This window comes from Pollicipes pollicipes, unplaced genomic scaffold (genome assembly GCF_011947565.3).
Source record: "Pollicipes pollicipes isolate AB1234 unplaced genomic scaffold, Ppol_2.1 Scaffold_4881;HRSCAF=5763_pilon_pilon_pilon, whole genome shotgun sequence".
NCBI classification, from domain to species: domain Eukaryota; kingdom Metazoa; phylum Arthropoda; class Thecostraca; order Pollicipedomorpha; family Pollicipedidae; genus Pollicipes; species Pollicipes pollicipes.
Genome location: NW_023596576.1, coordinates 16971977 through 16993285, shown reverse-complemented (window position 1 = coordinate 16993285; position 21309 = coordinate 16971977). Strand labels below are relative to the sequence as shown.

At 51.9% G+C, this 21309-nt stretch overlaps 2 protein-coding genes across 2 annotated transcripts; both read left to right on the top strand.

Annotated features, from left to right (window-relative positions):
• The first annotated feature begins 4262 nt into the window (after positions 1–4262).
• On the top strand, positions 4263–6407 carry LOC119101665 (acylcarnitine hydrolase-like). Its single transcript, XM_037225079.1, has one exon. It carries the CDS (start codon positions 4314–4316, stop codon positions 6081–6083), a length of 1770 nt encoding a protein of 589 aa, XP_037080974.1. The 5' UTR covers positions 4263–4313; the 3' UTR covers positions 6084–6407.
• An 8074-nt stretch (positions 6408–14481) lies between these two features.
• LOC119101124 (cocaine esterase) lies at positions 14482–16545 on the top strand. Its single transcript, XM_037224399.1, has one exon. The coding sequence runs from the start codon at positions 14541–14543 to the stop codon at positions 16308–16310; it is 1770 nt and encodes a 589-aa protein (XP_037080294.1). The 5' UTR covers positions 14482–14540; the 3' UTR covers positions 16311–16545.
• The last annotated feature ends 4764 nt before the right edge of the window (positions 16546–21309 follow it).

Here is a 21309-nt window from a genome sequence, read left to right as displayed (position 1 = left end):
GTTGGTACCAGGTGCTCTCCTCTCCTGACCCTGATCCGACGAGCTTCCACGACACCGAAGCCACACAGGCCTCTCCTCATATATATATATATCCTCATCGCTGACACCCTCCATGCCAAAGCATTTCATAATCCCGCGAGAACAGTTTTTCGTTTTGTGAGCAGTCACCGTGATGGGTAAAGTAACGTCTCGCCTTCCATCTTTATCTCTGAACGTGTATGTGAATGACGTTGCTTTCAATGCCTCTTCCGCTTCCGCTCTATTCAAAAATTCCACCTCGATCGCTCCATTTCTGAGTTTGTCACAGCGCGTCACTTTGCCAAGCCGATCACATCCGTTACGCCGCTGAAAGGACGACAGATTAGGCAAATCTTTTTCGCTGCTGGAAAGCACGATAATCCGAAGGTAAGACTGAGCAGCCTGCCCGGCAGTCCCCGGTACTCCCACTCTCCCATCTCTAGTCCGCTCCAACGGGGTGGAGCGGGAATCAGTCCGTGGCAGTAGCATTTCAGCGACGCCAGAGGGACCGCTTCGTCCCTGCGCTGAAGCAGAGGGAAGGTCGTCCACCGTCGTTAGCTGTGCCGTCTGGGCCAAAGTGTCATTTCCGGTGGGGTTGGATGAATGAGAACCCATGCGAGTTTTTGGAAGCATTCGGCAACAGGGCTCCCCACCCACTACGGAGCCCAACTGGGGGGCGGTCCAACACTCCCTTGAGAGGTGGTCGCCGCCAGGGCTACCCCGGTGCTATACGGGGCGAACGACGCTTCCCACACGGCCAGGTGTAACCAGGGAGACCCCTCCCCGTCCTGACCGTGGTTCAGCGCCACCGCCCCTTGATCCCTTAAGCCGCTGCGCACGGCCTGCAGGCGCTCCAAGCGGAGACCCGCATGAAGCACCCAGCCGCAGCGCGTGCGACAAGCCGCTAGACCCTAATGGGCCCCACCGGCCCCCCGCGCCCCCGGATATCCTGGCCGAAGTGGAGTGTTGGGACGCGCCGCGACTGACCTGCAAAACGCGCCTCTCAGCCACCAGGATTCGATCAACCCGGGAACGCGGGCGAAGGGGCACGGTGACTCCGATAAAACGAAGATTAGGAGTGATGAGTCGGCCGGATGCGGGAAAGCGGGTAATGGGAATGGAGCAGGCACATTTTTTTTCATTTTTTAAGTCACATTTTTAGACTATCGAAGACGCTAGTCTACAAATTCATCTTCAGATTACAATACTCTAAGTGGTGCTGTGTTAATGAAATATCATTGGCGCTAAAAAAATGATAGTCATTTATTGAAGTTGACATCTGAGATCGCTAGGTCGCTTTCAACCTCCAGCCTAGTGTGTTTTTGCATAAATCATAAATCTCATCCTGTTATCATTCGGCATGGACCAGTGACCAAACTATAGTTCACTGAACAGTCGCTAGATAGCGGCACGAGGCCAGAACGTCTCGGGACGATATGTATTCTTGTAAGTACAAAAACGCCACTCCAGAAAAATGCGCTGCGATTCTACTAAATTAGGTGAGTTTTCTTACTATGTTCCAAGAAACCTAGCACTGTAAGCTAAAAAATTGCACGCATCATAAATTCGGAATAAAAGGGTGCCGGACAAAATGAAACATACATGCATGACCAGGGGCGGATCCAGGACTTCGCCAAGGGGTGGGGGGCCACGCAACATTGTGGGGCCCCCTGGAGTTTGGGACCCCCTCCAATTCTGAAAACGGGTATTCAAATCTTAAAAATCAACATTCAAATCTTTAAAAAGTAACATACTAAAACTCACCCATCATATGCTTGCAATACAAAATTTCAGGGTATCCTCAGCTCTACCTAACAACCCTTGCAGAGCACATAGTACAACTGTGAAATGCACACGATTAGGTTAGACGCGATGATTCGACGGCAAGCTTTACCATCAAGCCATTTCAACCTGTTGGAGAGATTTAGTTGCAGAAATCGGGCGATGGAAAACAATTAAAATAGTAAAAGTCGTGTTCTGAACCATGGTCCAAGGGAAATTCAAGCATTACAGGCAAAATAAGCGGCCAAACAGATGAGGAGTCCTCGAAGCACATTTTGGATCACTCGAACTTGCCCCCCAGCCAGAGGTAAACAACGTTCCATTTCATTCGAGGTGGAAGTATAATTTATCTTCGTTAAATCGCTGCCATTTTGAACCTGAACCCATTAATTTGAAGCACAAATAATCAAGCAGTGGCCCGCAAGCTGATCTGCAAGCCATCTTTCAACGCCATGGGTCATTGCTAAAGGTCATCATGCGCTGCGCAGACCGGCGAGCACTCACACCAGCTGGGTAGGTTGGGTTCACAAGCTGGGGGAATTGCGGGCGCGGGCAAACAGCACGTGTACAAGTCCTAAAAACTACAGGTGTCACCACGGGTCCTAGGGCAGCAGATGCTGATTGTATATTTGCCAGTAGTTAGGTTTTCAAAAAAGGTCAGCCAAATACAAAACTCCTGCATAGCACAAACAAAGCGATGTTTTCAGCATTCTCACAAATTAAATAGTAGCACTAGAATACCAACACCAATGTTTACGAATAGTCGACTGGGAACTGAGCGAACGTTGACACCGAACACACAACCCAGGCAAGACTTTCACTGGTGTTAAAATGCCATCGTAGCAACATATACGCTTAAGACATCACATGCAAACACGGCGAGGTATGCAATGCAAAATATAATGGCAAATATCGTGCTAAACAGAGCATTCCAGTCCAATGGCGACCACAAGCGCAACAGGAAAATACATTTACATAAGATACAACAGCTCTAAGTTGTTGTGCGAACAACTGCATTTGCATAATGATAATATACCCTGCATATACTGAAGCTGTGAAACATAGTGGACCTCAGTACACGACATGAATGCTTTACAGCGGTCCACTTAGGGAAGTCAAAGAATTACGTCGTAGATTTGGGCGTTATGTAAAAATGACATCGTCTAACAATCCCGATCCACTTACTGGTCTTGGTTCATAAGCCTGCTGGTTGCCGAACAACATTCAAAACAAGCACATGACCTAGAATAGGTAGCTCTGAAACAGTTTTTAAGCTTGTCAACTTTTCTTAAAATGGCGATACCGGTCCATGCTCCCCAAAATATCCAACGGATGCCTAAGGAGTCAGAAGACCACTCAGTGCAGCAATAAAGAAACGTTCAGTAAATAAAATGTGTCCGTTAGATCTTTTCCACTTTTAAACATCATTAACATTAATGGCGTTGCTGGTGAGAATCGCATTTCCTTTCGATACCGTATCATCCTAGTCTGCATGATTCAAATTCAAACGGCTCGCAAAACAGGGATGACATAAATCATGAAGATGAATTATTGAACAGAAGAAAAGATTTTGTCTGTCAGGCAAGCAGAGTATTCATTTTTACTTGAATCGCGTTTAGCTATCGCATCTTTTGACACGCTGATATCTGGGTTGTCTAAGCTAGAAGCTCTAAGCATATTTCACCATCTGACCATCCTGAAAAAGTCGGCACTGTGAAACGCACCACATAATCTTAAGATTGCTCTTTCAGCTGAAAACCCATAGAAATCTGGAAAAGCCTTGTAAGCATAAGTTGCAACGCTAAGACCGTTATCAAAGTATAAGTGATGCTCTTGCTCGCGTGCCCCTGTAGCCGATGAAATTAATAGGATCGCGTGCTCAGAAATGAAAACCGTAAAGCATGTGATGTTCTAAACACACTGCCCCTAATTAAGTTGTCAAGGTAGATACATGTGTGTGATGCAACTGTGGGCGTATACCGTTATCTCCTTAACACTTCGGCTTGTCTCGTAATTGAAGGTGGTCGTGCTTCTCTCTGATTGTGATTTTCCACTCTCTCGTACGCCTTTGGCAGTGCCAGACGCGTACATGTGCTAGACTGGCACATGTCCAGAAAAAATTGGTTCTCATGGTGACGGCGGCATATACAAGCAGAGGCGGATTAGGCATGGCGCATAGAAACCAACGTTGAGAGGTGGACTGCAGCGCACGCTCCAAAATGTTCTGCATTAACACCGAGCTCCTCCCACGAGAACAAATATAATATCGCGAGCGCATGCTCCATCCAGCTTGCAACTGAGCCACCAACATACACAGATGAGATCGTGGGATTTGTACGGCCCTGCGGCTCATGACGGACCTCAGTCCAGAGCTCGCGTGTTTATTGGTGTAGTTGTAGTTTATGCGCGGGCAGAGCTAGCTTAGGCCGGCCCTTGTCAGTGCTACGGCTCCGCTGAGAGTGAGCACACCCGTCGCTCTCCCGCTCGGCCCTGTCGTCCCCCACACAGCGACGATGGCCGTCCTGCTCCGGAGCGCGCCGGCGGTGCTGCTGAGTCTGACGCTGCTGCTGACCGCAGCGGCCGGCTACCCCGACGTGCAGTCCCGCCCGCTGGTCGCCACGCGAGAGGGCATCGTCAGGGGCGTGGCGCGGCGCAGCGCCGCCGGCGGCCTCTTCTTCGGCTTCAAGGGGATCCCGTACGCGCGCGCGCCGCTCGGGCCACTCCGCTTTCAGCCGCCGCAACGCCACCCGGGCTGGGCGGACGTGCTGGACGGCCTCAAGCACGGCCGCACGTGTCTGCAGTACAACGCCTTTAAGAACAACAGTCTGGAGGGCGACGAGGACTGCTTGTTCGCCAACGTGTACACGCCGCAGCTGCCGGCGCTGGAGAGAGCCGTTGGAGGTTTGCCAGTCATGGTCTTCATCCACGGCGGTGGCTTCACGATGGGCAGCGGAGACGAGGAGGTATACGGACCGAACTATTTCATGGACGAGACTGTGGTGCTGGTGACCTTCAACTACCGACTGGGACCGCTCGGCTTCTTCACGGCACACGATAAGAGCGCTCCCGGCAACTACGGTCTGCTGGACCAGGTGATGCTGCTGCAGTGGGTCCGGGACAATATCGCCAGATTCGGCGGAGACCCCGCTGCGGTGACCGTTTTCGGCGAGTCAGCGGGAGGGGCCAGTGTCTCGCTTTTGGTGCTGAGCCCCCTGGCGAAAGGCCTGTTTCACCACGCCATCAGCCAGTCAGGTACGGCATTGGCAATCTTTGCGGCAGGTGGAAAGGCGAAGGATTTCACTCAGAAGTTTGCAGAGCAGCTCAGTTGCTCTGTCGACGATGTTTCCATAATGGTGGAGTGCATAAGGAATGCCCCCTCCGAGGATCTCATGGAGGCTAAAAAGAAATTAGGCCTGCAAGAAATCCTTTTTCATCCACGGGTGGACAACGAATCGGAATCGCCGCTGCTGCCAAAGGATCCGCGTGATCTCATCAAGAATGGGGAATTCAACCTGGTTCCATGGATGAACGGCATTGCGGAAGAGGAAGGAGCACTGTTTGCTCCGTTTTTTCTCCAAAACAAATCAGTGGCGGAAGGTGTGTTTTCAGGAAATCCCATCACATGGGGCATCCTAACTGGCTTGATTAGCGAGTCCGGGGCCATTCCACTGGACTGTGGATCGGACTCAAACGTGGAGATCGCCAAAGTGATTGACTTCTACATCGGCAATGACACACTCAGCCATACCAACCCTCTGCCGTTCGTTCAAGCTGTAGGAGACCGACTGTTTGTTGCTCCCATGTCGGAGGAGGTGCGCCTCGCGTCACTCCACGCGCCGGTCTACAAATATGTGCTGGATTACAGAGGACCTGGTCGCCTCTCCGCTGCCGAGCTGCTTGGAATTGATGCACCGTACATGGGTCCCTCGCACGGTGATGACTTGGTGTACCTGTTCAGCAACGCAAAGCAGGCAGCGTACCCGGCCGACTCGCCGACCTACACCATGATCCGCTTCATGGTGAGCCTGTGGACGAGCTTCGCCCGCACCGGTCGGCCCAGCTCAACCGTCCTGCCGACGCCCGACTGGCCTGCCTTCACCGAGCAGAGCCAGCGCCACATGCGGCTCAATGCGGAACCCTCAGTCGGGGAGCGGCTGTTCGAGGAGCGCGTGCGCATCTGGCAGGGAGTCCGTATGAACGAGGCCTGGCGGCACGAGGTGCAGACCAGCTGCCTGCCGGCCGGGGCTGAGTACGGAGCACGCAGGCGGCGCTCGGCCCCTTGAGCCTTTGAGGGTTCAGTGGCTGGTGTACGACGCTGAGAGCCGAGCCGGGCTGCCGGCAGGTGTTTCAGAGCCTCTTCCAGTCGCGAGCGCTGACGTGACGGAGACCGGGAGCCCGGCACGCGCTGGTTTTGCCGCAATCTTTTAAGTGGGATGCGTGTGATTGCTTAGAAAGTACGTCTGCCACATATATGTGGAGCACACGTCGAACTGTCGATTGTGACACCACTGGAACAATGACTCGAAATAAAAGCTATGAATGGGTACGTTAGCATCTTACCTCGATTAGTTATTCTTAACGTAGATCGATCGCTGGCCCTGCCACAGCACGCTGAGGTGTGCCATCATCGGGATGTGCGACGTCCGTGACACCATGGGGTGGCTGCTACCACAGCACGCTGAGATGTGCCGTCATCGGGATGTGCGACGTCCGTGACACCATGGGGTGGCTGCTGCCACAGCACGCTGAGATGTGCCGTCATCGGGATGTGCGACGTCCGTGACACCATGGGGTGGCTGCTGCCACAGCACGCTGAGATGTGCCGTCACTGGGATGTGCGACGTCCGTGACACCATGGGATGGCTGCTGCCACAGCACGCTGAGATGTGCCGTCACTGGGATGTGCGACGTCCGTGACACCACGGGATGGCTGCTGCCACAGCACGCTGAGATGTGCCGTCACCGGGATGTGCGACGTCCGTGACACCATGGGATGGCTGCTGCCACAGCACGCTGAGATGTGCCGTCACCGGGATGTGCGACGTCCGTGACACCACGGGATGGCTGCTGCCACAGCACGCTGAGATGTGCCGTCACCGGGATGTGCGACGTCCGTGACACCATGGGATGGCTGCTGCCACAGCACGCTGAGATGTGCCGTCACCGGGATGTGCGACGTCCGTGACACCACGGGATGGCTGCTGCCACAGCACGCTGAGATGTGCCGTCACCGGGATGTGCGACGTCCGTGACACCATGGGGTGGCTGCTGCCACAGCACGCTGAGATGTGCCGTCACCGTGATGTGAGACTTACGTGGCATCATGGGATGACTGCATGTTTTTTTCGCGTGACCATTTCAGAGTTTCCAAAAGGTTCGTGGATTTATCTGGCGTGGCCCTGGAGATCCGATGAAGCAGGCTTTCTGCTGGTTTCTTGTTTTTGTCAAATTTTTGCCTCTATCAACAAAAACATTTTGGTAAGAGGATCGATTCTACCGTTGCTGACAATATTAATCTCAGAAGTACCCCGCCCGAGTGGGAGCACGGACTGAGAGAGGAGAGACAGACCTGATAACAAAGCGTTTGGTGGCGTGGCCGTACTAGTGAGAGAGTTACTGGAGGCGACTGTGGTGGACGGACCAGATCAGGTCACAGCAGGCCCCAAACTGGAGTCACTGTGGGTCCGGATCCGCGCTGTGTCTCGAAAAGTGATGGTGTGCTCACTGTACCGGCCCCCGACACAGACGCAGGCCCGAGTCACTGCGGACCTTGGTGAGCTGGAGCAGCAACACCAGAACATCCTCACCTGTCACAGTGGACCTGTCATCATATCTGCTGACGTCAACGTCAACACCTGCAGCAGCAACGAGAACACCGCGGCCAGCAGGTTCAGAGAGTTCCTCACAGCATACTCTCTGCAACAGCATATCAGCGGGCCCACGTTCCGGTCATCTAACTCCACCATCGATCGTATTTGTACAAACGGTGGTGTTGAGCGCGCCGGCACGCTGCACTGTGACTATAGTCTCCGACTGGTCACGTGCTCTGTTGCCGCTGCCGGACTACCGACCTGCGCAGTGCGCACTGACGGCCAGATGCTGGCGCGAAATGGACTTGACGGAGGCGAATCGACGTCTCCAAAATGTGGACTGGGGCCCAGTGAACGGCAGCGTCCATCCCGGAGATCAGTGAGACTAGTTCCTTGCAGTGACTCGTCCTATCGTTGATGCTTTAGCACCGACGAGACGTTTAAAAGTGCGCAATCCTACAGAACCACCTGGCACGAAAGCTACTAAAGACCTGATGGCCCGGCGGCGTGCTGCACTCCGTGATTATGACCGCGAGACGTATAAGTACCAAAACCGACAAGTCAGGTCGGCAGTGCGTCGTGACACACGGGAGGAGATTGACAGACGTGTACGAGAGGGCGGACCGAGCCCGATGTGGCGCAGTGTGCAGCTTGTCGTCTCATCTAAGCAGCCGACCAGGTCCAAACCTGATGCGGACGCGGACGACATTAACCGGTACTTCGTCAGCATTGGTACCGCGACCGCCCGCCAGGTGGACTCCTCGGGGCCGGAGCTGGCGGCACGCCTGCCGCGCGTGGCCACCGACCGGTTCCTGGTATCGCCCGTTACACTGGAGCAACTGCGACGCGTCATAGCCCGCATGCACAACAGTACATCGTACGGCGCAGACGGATTGTGTATCCGGTCTTTCAAACTGTGCATAGACGGTATCTGTCCCGTGATCGCCCATATTGTCAACTCCAGCCTGACAGCCCATGTAGTTCCCGATTCGTGGGAGCTGACAATAGTACATCCTATCCAAAAGACGCCAAAATCTACTGGTGTTTCTAATTACAGGCCCATCTCAATTTTACGGACTATCGCTCTGGTCACCGAACGTGTAGTTTACGAGCAGCTGTTTGCATATTTTACCTCTCATCACCTGTTCTCGTATAGTCAACATGGTTTTAGATCATATCACTCTACTGACACGGAGCTTCTCACGGTAACCGCAAAGTTTTTGAGGCCATGGATAAGAGGGAAATCACCTTGTTATGCCTACTGGACTCATCCAAATGCTTTGATGCTATCCCACATGATGGACTCCTTAGAAAGCTCCAGCCGTACAATGTTGATGTACGTTGGTTCGCGAACTACCTCCAAAACCACTTTCAGCAGGTTCTCGTCCAGAACCCAGGTGGCGCTTCCTCTCTGTCCGTGGCTTTGCACAACCCGATCGGAACCTACCAGGGCTCAGCGCTCGGCCTGCTGCTGTACAGCATTTATGCCAATCATGTGCCGCTGTATGCTCATGACGCATGTATTGTGCAGTACGCAGACGACACGCAGGTTTTAGTGAGTGGGAGGCCCGGTGACATTGGTACGCCGATCACATCCATGGAGCAACATCTTTCACACCTGTCCAAATGGTGTGGCAAAAACGGAATGCAAATTAACGCAAAAAACACAGCTCATAGTCCTCGGCACGCGTCAAAATATTCGGAACCTGCTGCCGGCTAGCATCAAATTTATGGGCGCTACTGTAGACAGCCCTACTTCCGTCCGAAACCTGGGTGTTGTCTTTGACCAGTGCATGACGTTCACTGCGCACACTGATGACGTCGTGCGGCGATGCACTGGGGTTCTTATCGGCCTCAGCCACAGCCGGCACAGTCTGCCTCAGGCCACATTCATTACTCTGGCCCAGGGTCTAGTCATCTCACCCACCCGTTACTGCATCTGTGTGTACGAAACATGTAATAGTACTCAAACATCACGACTGCAGAAGCTGCTGAACTTCGCCGCACTAGTCATCTCTGGGCGTCGGAAATATGATCATGTGAGCGAAGTTTTACGAGACCTCGAGTGGAGGTCTGCTGACAACATGTTCTTGTATCACACACTGACTTTTCGAAAACGTATCCTGCAAAGATCCCAGCCGGAGTCGCTATCTGATCACCTTATCCATAGACGCCATGTTCACCATCGTACAGCGAGGCAGGATGATGTGTTACATGTGCCGGTGATCAGATCCGAATCGGGAAGGCGGCATTTTGTTTACTCCACCGTGACCGCCTACAATGCACTACCGCAGAAAATTCGCGACCTGAGCCTTCCACAATTCAAACGCGAGTCGCTTAGTTATATCATGCAGCAGCGGATCAATAACGGATAGCGACGCCTACTTCAAATGACTTTAGCGAATGTGAGAGAGTGCGTTCTGCGTATGTATGCCTGTGTGTGTACGTGTTTGCGCGAGCCTCCCTGACCTACAGTGTTTTATTTCTATGGCACGGGCTCTGTAATATCCACATTCTGAGTGGAGTGAGCTTATGACGTGTAATAAATAAATAAATAGACTGTACTTTTGGCTGTCAGCTGTTTTTGGTAACGAATCAACTAAAACTTTGCCGTCACAATACAAACTGTAGCTGCCGCTTGAGCCTCCGATAGCATGCCCTGCCCATTAACCCAAATTCGACATTTCAGCCTTCCCTGCTACACCACAAAATTATATCGAAAAGCTTGCTTAGGCCCGTGGTTAGCACTCTTGCACTGTATGCACAAAACTGATAGATGAGACATTAATATTTTCCAATGCGACGGCGCTTTGAGCAGACTTGCGCGACGTATTGAAAACTAAAAGCCGCATAACGCTGTCAAAGACCCCCTTTGCACAATTTTGAGGGTGCTCTTACGCTATGCCAACTCTATGTCCGAAAAATGCGTCTTAAGTCCCTCAGTGTACTTCTAATGGACATCATTTGCCTTCCATTTTTCCGGCGGATGGATTCTTAAAATCTTGTTTCTAAAATGTTTGGTTCCTGAGTGCCGACAGGTTTCAGGAACACTGCACGGCGATCCACATGTGGCGGGAGGACGGAAGGCAAACGACGAATCCACCGAACGCTCGCAGCGGGCCGACACTGTTACATTAACGGAGGCCTACATCACACATATATGCTCAGAACACACAAACTACATAACCATGCGCTTATAATTAAAGAAGCAACACATGTGTGTGTGTGTGTGTGTGTGTGTGTGTGTGTGTGTGTGTGTGTGTGTGTGTGTGTGTGTGTGTGTGTGTGTGTGTGTGTGTGTGTGTGTGTGTGTGTATGTGTGTGTGTGTGTGTATGTGTGTGTGTATGTGCATGTGTGTGTTTCATGATAGGCACGTGACATGGGTCATAAATATTGCCATGCAAAACGGAAAATAGAGGGATATTTAGGAATAAGGGCTCTTTCCCTGGAACATCGTGGTGAATTAACATATACATGGCAACGTATATGCCATCTCCAATGGCGTTTTTGTTGCGTGATCTCGTTAAGACCATACTACTGGCTTTTTCGCGAAGAGCTAGAAACAGCCTGGAGTACAGATTGTTTGTAAGGCAGTTAGTAAAACTCAGGTCATAAAACATAGTTTGAAAACTTTGCTTTGAAATAACAAGGGAATGGTCGCGTAAGTCCCCCCACCCCCATACTTTCGGTCGGCGTTATGAAATAGGGCGAGTCAGTTTGTTGAGGAGTAAAGTACTTCCGCAATGGAACGATTTTTTTTCGTCTATTCTTACTGCTCAAACTTATGGCTTCTGATCACAGCAATGAGATGTACCCCGGACGAGACGAGCGCGAGTGCGATATGAGCCAGCTGCACCGGTGTTCACACGACGCCACGGATGTCACACTGGGAGACGAGCGCGAGTGCGATATGAGCCAGCTGCGCCGGTGTTCACACGACGCCCCGGATGTCACACTGGAGACGAGCGCGAGTGCGATATGAGCCAGCTGCACCGGTGGTCATACGACGCCACGGATGTCGCACTGCAGACGACATTTATCCGATCGGCATGCTTCGAAAAGATTCAAACATTTTCGTGTCTTGCAAAGCCCCGAATCCTGAAAACGGGGATTGAGATCTTGAAAATTAGGATTCGGATCTTAAAAAAAACCATAGGATGGATACTGAAGCCCGCCCATCGTAAGCTTGTAATCACAGATTTCAGAGTATTCTCAGCTGTAGCTTACAACCCTTGCATAGCACAAAGTAGAACTGTGAAATGCACACGATGAGATTAGACGCGACGGCAAGCGTTACAATTAAGCTATTTTAACCTTTTGAAGAGATGTAGTTGCATACATCGTGTGATGTCTTTGTCCAGCGGTACGGCTCAGCTCGGTCAGAAAGAGACGTGTAGTGACGCGGCGATCTGTAATGGACCGAGTCCAGTGGCGTACTGCCCCTGCTATACCAGGCAGGCACGACATGACATTTAGTTCAGGTGAGCTACCACTTATAAGTCAGCTTACACACACGCACCTATCATGCGTCCCGTACGGTCCGCCTCGGGACGGTGGTAAGCGCCCGCGGCGATATGTCGCATTCCACCGCGCGGCCGAGGCCGCGGCGCGACACGGCAGGGGCGGCATGCTGTGCCTTTGTGAAGGCTGGGCGTGCTCACAACACATCGGGCGATGGAAAACGATTAAAATATTAAAACTCCTGTTCTGAGCCACGGCTCAGAGGCAATTCAAGCATTACCGGCAAAATAAGCGGCCAAACAGATGAGTGTTCGAAGCACGTTTTGCATTACGCGAACTTGCCTCCCAGCCAGAGGTAAACAACGTTCCATTTCATTCGACGTGGTAGTATAATTTATATTCGTTAAAGCGCTGCCATTTTTTATGTTCATCCATTAACACTAGGCACAAATAATCGAGCAGTGGCCCGCAAGCTGATCTGCAAGCCGCCTTTCAACACCATGGGTCATTGCTAAAGGTCATCATGGGCTGCGCAGACCGGCGAGTACTCACACCAGCTGGGAAGGTTGGGTTCACAAGCTGGGAAAATTGCGGGCGCGGGCAAACGGCACGCATACAAGTCCTAAAATCTACGGGTGTCAACACGGAAAGCGATGTTTTCAGCATTCTCACATATAAATTAGTAGCACAAGAATACTAACACAAATTTTTACGAATAGTTGACTGGTAACTGAGCGAACGTTGACACCGGGCACACAACCCAGGCAAAACTTTCACTGATGTTAAAATGCCACCGCAGCAACATATACGCCAAAGACATCACATGTAAAAAAGGCGAGGTATGCAATATAAAATATAATGACAAATATCATGCCAGATAAAGCATTTCAGTCCAATCGCGACCACAATCGTAACAGCAAAATACGTTTACATAAGATACAGAAGCTCCAAGTTATTGTGCGAACAACTTCGTTTGCATAATGATAATATACCCTACATATCCTGAAACAGTAAAACATATTGGACTTCAGTACACCACATGAATGCTTTACCGCAGCCCACTTAGGGAAGTCAAAGAATCACGTCATAGATTTAGGCGTTATGTAAAAATGACATCGTCTAACAATCCCGATCCACACACTGGTCTTGGTTCATAAACCTGCTGGTTGCCGAACAACATTCAAAACAAGCACATGACCTAGAATAGGTAGTTTTGAAACAGTTTTTAAAGCTCGTTAACTCTTCTTAAAATAACGATACCGGTCCATGCTATCCAAATTATCCAACAGATAGTTAAGGAGTTAGAAGACAACTCAGTGCACCTTTCGGTAAATAAAATGTGTCCGTGAGATCTTTCCCACTTTTGAACATCATTAACATTAATGGCGTTGCTGGTGAGAATCGCATTTCCTTTTGATACCGTATCATTCTAGTCTGAACGATACAAACTCTAATGGCTCGCAAAACAGGGATGACATAAATCATGAACACGAATTCTTGAACAGAGGAAACGATTTTGTCTGTCAGGCAAGCAGAGTATTCATTTTTACTTGAATGGCATATAACTATGTCTTTTTACACCTTGGTATCTAGGTTGTCTAATCTAGAAGCATGTTATATCAGCATCTGACCATCCTGAAAAAGTCGGCACTGTGAAACGCACCACATAATCTTAAGATTGCTCTTTCAGCTGAAAACCCATACAAATCTGGAAAAAGCATTGTAAGCATAAGTTGCAACGCTAAGACCGTTATCAAAGTATAAGTGATGCTCTTGCTCGCGTGCCCCTGTAGCTGATGACGAAATTAATAGGATCGCGTGCTCAGAAATGAAAACCGTAAAGCATGTGATGTCCAAACATACTGCACCTAATTAAGGTGTCAAGGTATATAAATGTGTGTGATGCAACTGCAACTGTAGGCGTATACCGCTATATCCTGAACACTTCGGCTTGTCTCGTAATTGAAGGTGATCGTGCTTCTCTCTGATTGTGGTTTTCCACTCTCTCGTAAGCCTTTGGCAGTGCTAGACGCGTACATCTGCTAGACTGGCACATGCCCAAAAAAGGTCACTTGTCATGTCGGCGGCGGCGAATGCAAGCAGAGGCGGATGAAGCATGGCGCACGGAAACCATCGTTGGGAGGTGGACTGCAGCGCACGCTCCGAAATGTCCTACATTAACACCGAGCTCCTCCGATGAGAACAAATCTAATATCGCGAGCGCATGTTCCATCCATCTTGCAACTGAGCCGCCAACATACACAGATGAGGTCGTGCAATTTGCACGCCCCTGCGACCCATGGCGGACGTCAGTCCAGAGCTGGCGTGTTTATTGCCTTATTTGTAGTTAATCCGCCCACGGAGTTAATCCGAGACTTCGGCCGGCCCTCGTCAGTGCCACGGCTCCGCTGAGAGTGAGCACACCCGTCGCTCTCCCGCTCGGCACTGTCGTCCCCCACACAGCGACGATGGCCGTCCTGCTCCGGCGCGCGCCGGCGGTGCTGCTGAGTCTGACGCTGCTGCTGACCGCAGCGGCCGGCTACCCCGACGTACAGTCCCGCCCGCTGGTCGCCACGCGAGAGGGCATCGTCAGGGGCGTGGCGCGGCGCAGCGCCGCCGGCGGCCTCTTCTTCGGCTTCAAGGGGATCCCGTACGCGCGCGCGCCGCTCGGGCCACTCCGCTTTCAGCCGCCGCAACGCCACCCGGGCTGGGCGGACGTGCTGGACGGCCTCAAGCACGGCCGCACGTGTCTGCAGTACAACGCCTTTAAGAACAACAGTCTGGAGGGCGACGAGGACTGCTTGTTCGCCAACGTGTACACGCCGCAGCTGCCGGCGCTGGAGAGAGCCGTTGGAGGTTTGCCAGTCATGGTTTTCATCCACGGTGGTAGCCTCACGATGGGCAGCGGAGACGAGGAGATATACGGACCGAACTATTTCATGGACGAGGCTGTGGTGCTGGTGACCTTCAACTACCGACTGGGACTGTTCGGATTCTTCACGGCACACGATAAGAACGCTCCCGGCAACTACGGTCTGCTGGACCAGGTGATGCTGCTGCAGTGGGTCCGGGATAATATCGCCAGATTCGGCGGAGACCCCGCTGCGGTGACCGTTTTTGGCGAGTCAGCGGGAGGGGCCAGTGTCTCGCTTTTGGTGCTGAGCCCCCTGGCGAAAGGTCTGTTTCACCACGCCATCAGCCAGTCAGGTACGGCATTCGCAAACTTTGCAGCAGGTGGCAAGGCGAAGGATTTCACTCAGAAGTTTGCAGAGCAGCTCAATTGCTCTGCCGACGATGTTTCCATCATGGTTGAGTGCGTAAGGAACGCCCCCTCCGAGGATCTCATGGAGGCCAAAAAGAAAGTAAGCCTGCAGGAGGCGCTTTTTCATCCACGGGTGGACCACGAATCGGAATCGCCGCTGCTGCCAAAGGATCCGCGTGATCTCATCAAGAATGGGGAATTCAACCTGGTTCCATGGATGAACGGCATTGCGGAAGAGGAAGGAGCACTGCTTGCTCGGTTTTTTCTCCAAAACAAATCAGTGGCGGAAGGTGTGTTTTCAGGAAATCCCATCACATGGGGCATCCTAACTGGCTTGATTAGCGAGTCCGGGGCCATTCCCCTGGACTGTGGATCGGACTCAAACGTGGAGATCGCCAAAGTGATTGACTTCTACATCGGCAATGACACACTCAGCCATACCAACCCTCTGCCGTTCGTTCGAGCTGTAGGAGACCGAGTATTTCTTGCTCCCATGTCGGAGGAGGTGCGTCTCGCGTCACTCCACGCGCCGGTCTACAAATATGTGCTGGATTACAGAGGACCTGGTCGCCTCTCCGCCGCCGAGCTGTTTGGAATTGATGCACCGATCATGGATCCCTCGCACGGCGATGACTTGGTGTACCTGTTCAGCAACGCAAAGCAGGCAGCGTACCCAGCCGACTCGCCGACCTACACCATGATCCGCTTCATGGTGAGCCTGTGGACGAGCTTCGCTCGCACCGGTCGGCCCAGCTCAACCGTCCTGCCGACGCCCGACTGGCCTGTCTTCACCGAGCAGAGCCAGCGCCACATGCGGCTCAATGCGGAGCCCTCGGTCGGGGAGCGGCTGTTCGATGAGCGCGTGCGCTTCTGGCAGGGCGTCCGCATGAACGAGGCCTGGCGGCACGAGGTGCAGACCAGCTGCCTGCCGGCCGGGGCTGAGTACGGAGCGCGCAGGCGGCGCTCGGCCCCTTGAGCCTTTGAGGGTTCAGTGGCTGGTGTACGACTCTGAGAGCCGAGCCGGGATGCCGGCAGGTGTTTTAGAGCCGCTTCCAGTCGCGAGCGCTGACGTGACGGAGACCAGGAGCCCGGCACGCGCTGGTTTTGCCGCGATCTTTTAAGTGAGAGGCGTTAAGTGATTGCTTAGAAAGTACGTCTGCCACATATATGTAGAGCCCACCTCGAACTGTCGATTGTGACACGAATGGAAAACCACATAGATCGATCGCTGGCTGCTGCCACAGCACGCTGAAATGTGCCGTCACCGGGATGTGCGCCGTCCGTGACACCATGGGGTGGCTGCTGCCACAGCACGCTGAGGGGTGCCGTCACCGGGATGTGGGATGTCCGTGACACCATGGGGTGGCTGCTGACACAGCACGCTGAGATGTGCCGTCACCGGGATGTGCGACGTCCGTGACACCACGGGATGGCTGCTGCCACAGCACGCTGAAATGTGCCGTCCCCGGGATGTGCGCCGTCCGTGACACCATGGGATGGCTGCCGCCACAGCACGCTGAGGTGCGCCGTCACCGGGATGTGAGACTTCCGTGGCATCATGGGATGACTGCGTGTTTTTTCCGTGTGACCATTTCAGAGCTTCCAAAAAGTTTGTGGATTTATCTAGCGTGGTCCTGGAGGTCCGATGAAGCAGGCTTTCTGCTGATTTCTTGTTTTTGTCAAATTTATGCCTTTATCGACCGAAACATTTTGGTAAGAAGATCGATTCTGCCGTTGCTGACATTATTAATCTCAGAAGTACCCCGCCCGAGTGGGAGCACGGACTGAGAGAGGAGGGACAGACCTGATAACAAAGCGTTTGGTGGCGTGGCCGTACTAGTGAGAGAGTCACTGGAGGCGACTGTGGTGAACGGACCTGATCAGGTCATAGCAGGCCCCAAACTGGAGTCACTGTGGGTCCAAATCCGCGTTGGGTCTCGAAAAGTTATGGTGTGCTCACTGTACCGGCCCACCAGAGACAGGTGCAGGCACGAGTCACTGCGGACCTCGGTGAGCTGGAGCAGCAACTCCAGAACATCCTCACACGTCATAGTGGACCCGTCATCATATCTGGTGACATCAACATCAACATCTGCAGCAGCAACGAGAACACCGCGGCCAGCAGGTTCAGAGAGTTCCTCACTGCATACTCTCTGCAGTAGCATATCAGCGGGCTCACGTTCCGGCCATCTGACTCCACCATCAATTGTATTTGTACGAACGGTGGCGTTGAGCGCGCCGGCACGCTGCGCTGTGACTATAGTCTCCATGACTGGTCACGTGCTCTAGTGCCGCTACCGGACTACCGACCTGCGTAGTGCGCACTGACGGCCAGATGCTGGCGCGAAATGGACTTGACGGAGGCGAATCGACGTCTCCAAAATGTGGACTGGGGCCCAGTGTACGGCAGTGTTGACCCCGGAGAGCAGTGGGACTAGTTCCTTGCTGTGACTCGTCCCATCATTGATTCTTTAGCACCGATGAGACGTTTACAAGTGCGCAATCCTACAGCACCACCTGTCACGGAAGCCAGTAATGACCTGATGGCCCGGCGGCGTGCCGCACTCCTTGATTATGACCGCGAAACGTATAAGTACCAAAGCCGGCAGGTCAGGTAGGCAGTGTGTCGTGACACAAGGGAGGAGATTGATAGACGCGTACGAGAGGGTGGACCGAGCTCGATGTGGCGCAGTGTGCAGCCTGTGGTCTCATCTAAGGATCCAACCAGGTTCACACCCGATGCGAGCGCGGACGACATTAACCGGTACTTCGCAAGCATTGGTACCGCGACCGCCCACCAGGTGGACTCTTCGGGGCCGGAGCGGGCGGTACGCCTGCCACCCGTGGCCACCGGCCGGTTCCAGGTATCGCCCGTTACACCGGAGCAACTGCGACGCGTCATAGCCCGCATGTGTACCGCACATCGTGCGGTGCAGACGGATTGTGTATCCGGTCTTTCAAACTGTGCATAGACGCTGTTTGTCCCGTGATCGCCCATATTGTCAACTCCAGCCTGACAGCCCATGTAGCTCCCGACTCGTGGAAGCTGACAATAGTACATCCTATCCAAAAGACGTCAAAATCTACTGATGTTTCTAACTACAGGCCTGTCTCAATTTTGCCGACTATCGCTAAGGTTACCGAACGTGAAGTTTACGAGCAGCTGTTTGCATATTTTACCTCTCATCACCTGTTCTCGTCTAGTCAACAGGGTTTTAGATCATATCACTTCACTGACAGGGCGCTTCTCACGGTAACCGACAAAGTTTTCGAGACCGTGGATCAAAGGGAAATCACCCTGTTATGCCTACTGGACTCATCCAAATGCTTTGATGCTATCCCACATGATGGACTCCGTAGGAAACTCCAGCTGTACAATGTTGATGTACGTTGGTTTGCGAGCTACCTCCAAAACCACTTTCAGCAGGTCCTCGTCCAGAACCCGGGTGGCGCTTCCTCTCTGACCGTGGCTTTGCACAACCCGATCGGAACCTACCAGGGCTCAGCGCTCGGCCTGCTGCTGTACAGCATTTATGCTAATCATATGCCGCTGTATCCTCGTGAGGCATGTATTGTGCAGTACGCGGACGACACGCAGGTTTTAGTGAGTGGGAGGCCCGGTGGCTTTGGTACGCTGATCACATCCATGCAGCAACATCTTTTACACCTTTTCAAATGGTTTGGCAAGAATGGAATGAAAATTAACGCGCAAAAACACAGCTCAAAGTCCTCGGCACGCGCCAAATTCTTGGGAACCTGCCACCGACTAGGATCAGATTTAGGGGCGTCACTGTAGCCAGCTCTCCTTCCGTTCGAAACCTGGGTGTTGTATTTGACCAGTGCATCACGTTCACTGCGCACACTGATGACGTTGTGCGGCGACGCACTGGCTTTCTTATCGGCCTCAGCCACAGCCGGCACAGTCTGCCTCAGGCCACACTCATTATCCTAGTCCAGGGTCTAGTCATCTCACCCATCCGTTATTGCATCTGTGTGTACGGAACATGTAATGCTACTCAAACATTACGACTGCAGAAGTTGCTGAAGTTTGCAGCACGAGGTATCTCTGGGCATCGGGAATATGATCATGTCAGTGATGTTTTACGAGATCCCGAGTGGAGGTCTGCTGACAACATGTTCTTGTATCATACACTGACAATTCTAAAACGTATCCTGCAAAGATCCCAGCCGGAGTCGCTATCTGATCACCTTATCCATAGACGCCATGTTCACCATCGCACAACGGGGCAGGATGATATGTTACATGGACGGTGATCAGATCCGAATGGGGAAGGCGGCGTTTTGTTCTCACCACCGTGACCGCGTACAGCGCACTACCACAAAATATTCGCGACCTGAGCCTTCCACAATTCAAACGCGAGTTGCATAGTTATATCCTGCAGTGGCTGATCAATGACGGATAGCGACGCCTACTTCAAATGACTTGAGCGAATGTCAGGGAGTGCGTTCTGCGTATGTGTGCCTGTGTGTGTACGTGTTTGCGCGAGCCTCCCTGACCTACAGTGTTTTATTTCCATCGCACGGGCTATGTAATATCCACATTCTGAGTGGAGTGAGTTTATGACGTGTAATAAATAAATAAATAGAGCGTACTTTTGGCTGTCAGCTGCTTTTCGTAACGAATCAATTAAAACCTTGCCGTCACAACACAAACTGTAGCTGCCGCTTGCGCCTCCGAAAGCATGCCCTGCCCATTAACCCCAATTAAACATTTTAGCCTACCCTGCTACACGACAAAATTCCATTGAAAAGCTTGCTTAGGCCCGTGGTTAGCACTCTTGCACTGTATGCACAAAACTAATAGTTGAGGTATTAACATTTTCCAATGCGACGGCGCTTCAAGCACACTTACGCGCGACGCATTGAGAACTAAACACTGGGTAACGCAGTTAAAGACACCCTTTAAACAATTTTGAGCGCGATCTTGCGCTATGTTAACTCTATGTCCAAAAAAATGCGTCCTAAGTCTCTCAGTGTACTTCTAATGAGCATCATTTGTCTTCCATTTTTCTGGCGGATGGATTCTCAAAATCTAAGCGTGAAATTTTATATAACTTATGCACCTGCGTCGTAGTAAAATACGCATGATCACTTGCTATGGTTTAGGCGCGTGTATTCGTGTGTGCATCTGCGTGTGTGCATAATAATAGACTATGCGACGTGCGTTCTACCAAGGACAAACTGAACAACCATGTTTCAGGCTAGAAATATGTATCTCCGCATAATACATGGGAGGCTCTACTTTCTTGCGTGACAGAAATGCTTTGCTTAAGTATATGATCCTGATCTAAATGGGTTAAATCTGTCGCCACAGGAAAAGGCTGAAAACTCAGCTCATTGGAATGTTCGGTGGCAAGAACAACCATAGGGGACAAGAAAACTGATACGTGAAAGCAGAGGTGAGCATCGACCCATTAAGCCGTTAATACCTTTATTGACCTATCTTTTTTGCTAAGTGAATAATCTGCAAAAATAGGTATCATTTTCCGTTACAGTTTCAATTTTTACAAATTTTCGATTGAGTTCCGAGCGTTAAGCTTTGCGGGGGCGGTTTGGTTCTAGGCGTATTGGCGATTAGAGGGTTCAGGGATACTTACCTATGCTCTTTGGTCGGTATGCGTCTTTTTTCCTTACCTCTGTCTCATAGAGTGAGGGTAGATGCTACCCTGTATGGTTTTCCGAGGATTTCTCTTCAGTGTATCTTGTAATAATGCCTCATTTTTCCGTGGCCCACAGATAGCTCGTTGTACTTGTTTTGACAACAAAATCGTTTTTTCTGGCATGTTTGGCTTCTGAGTGCCGACAGGTTTCAGGAACACTGCACGGCGATCCACATGTGGCGGGAGGACGGAAGGCAAACGACGAATCCACCGAACGCTCGCGGCGGGCCGACACTGTTACATTAACGGAGGCCTACATCACACATATATGCTCAGAACGCACAACTACATAAC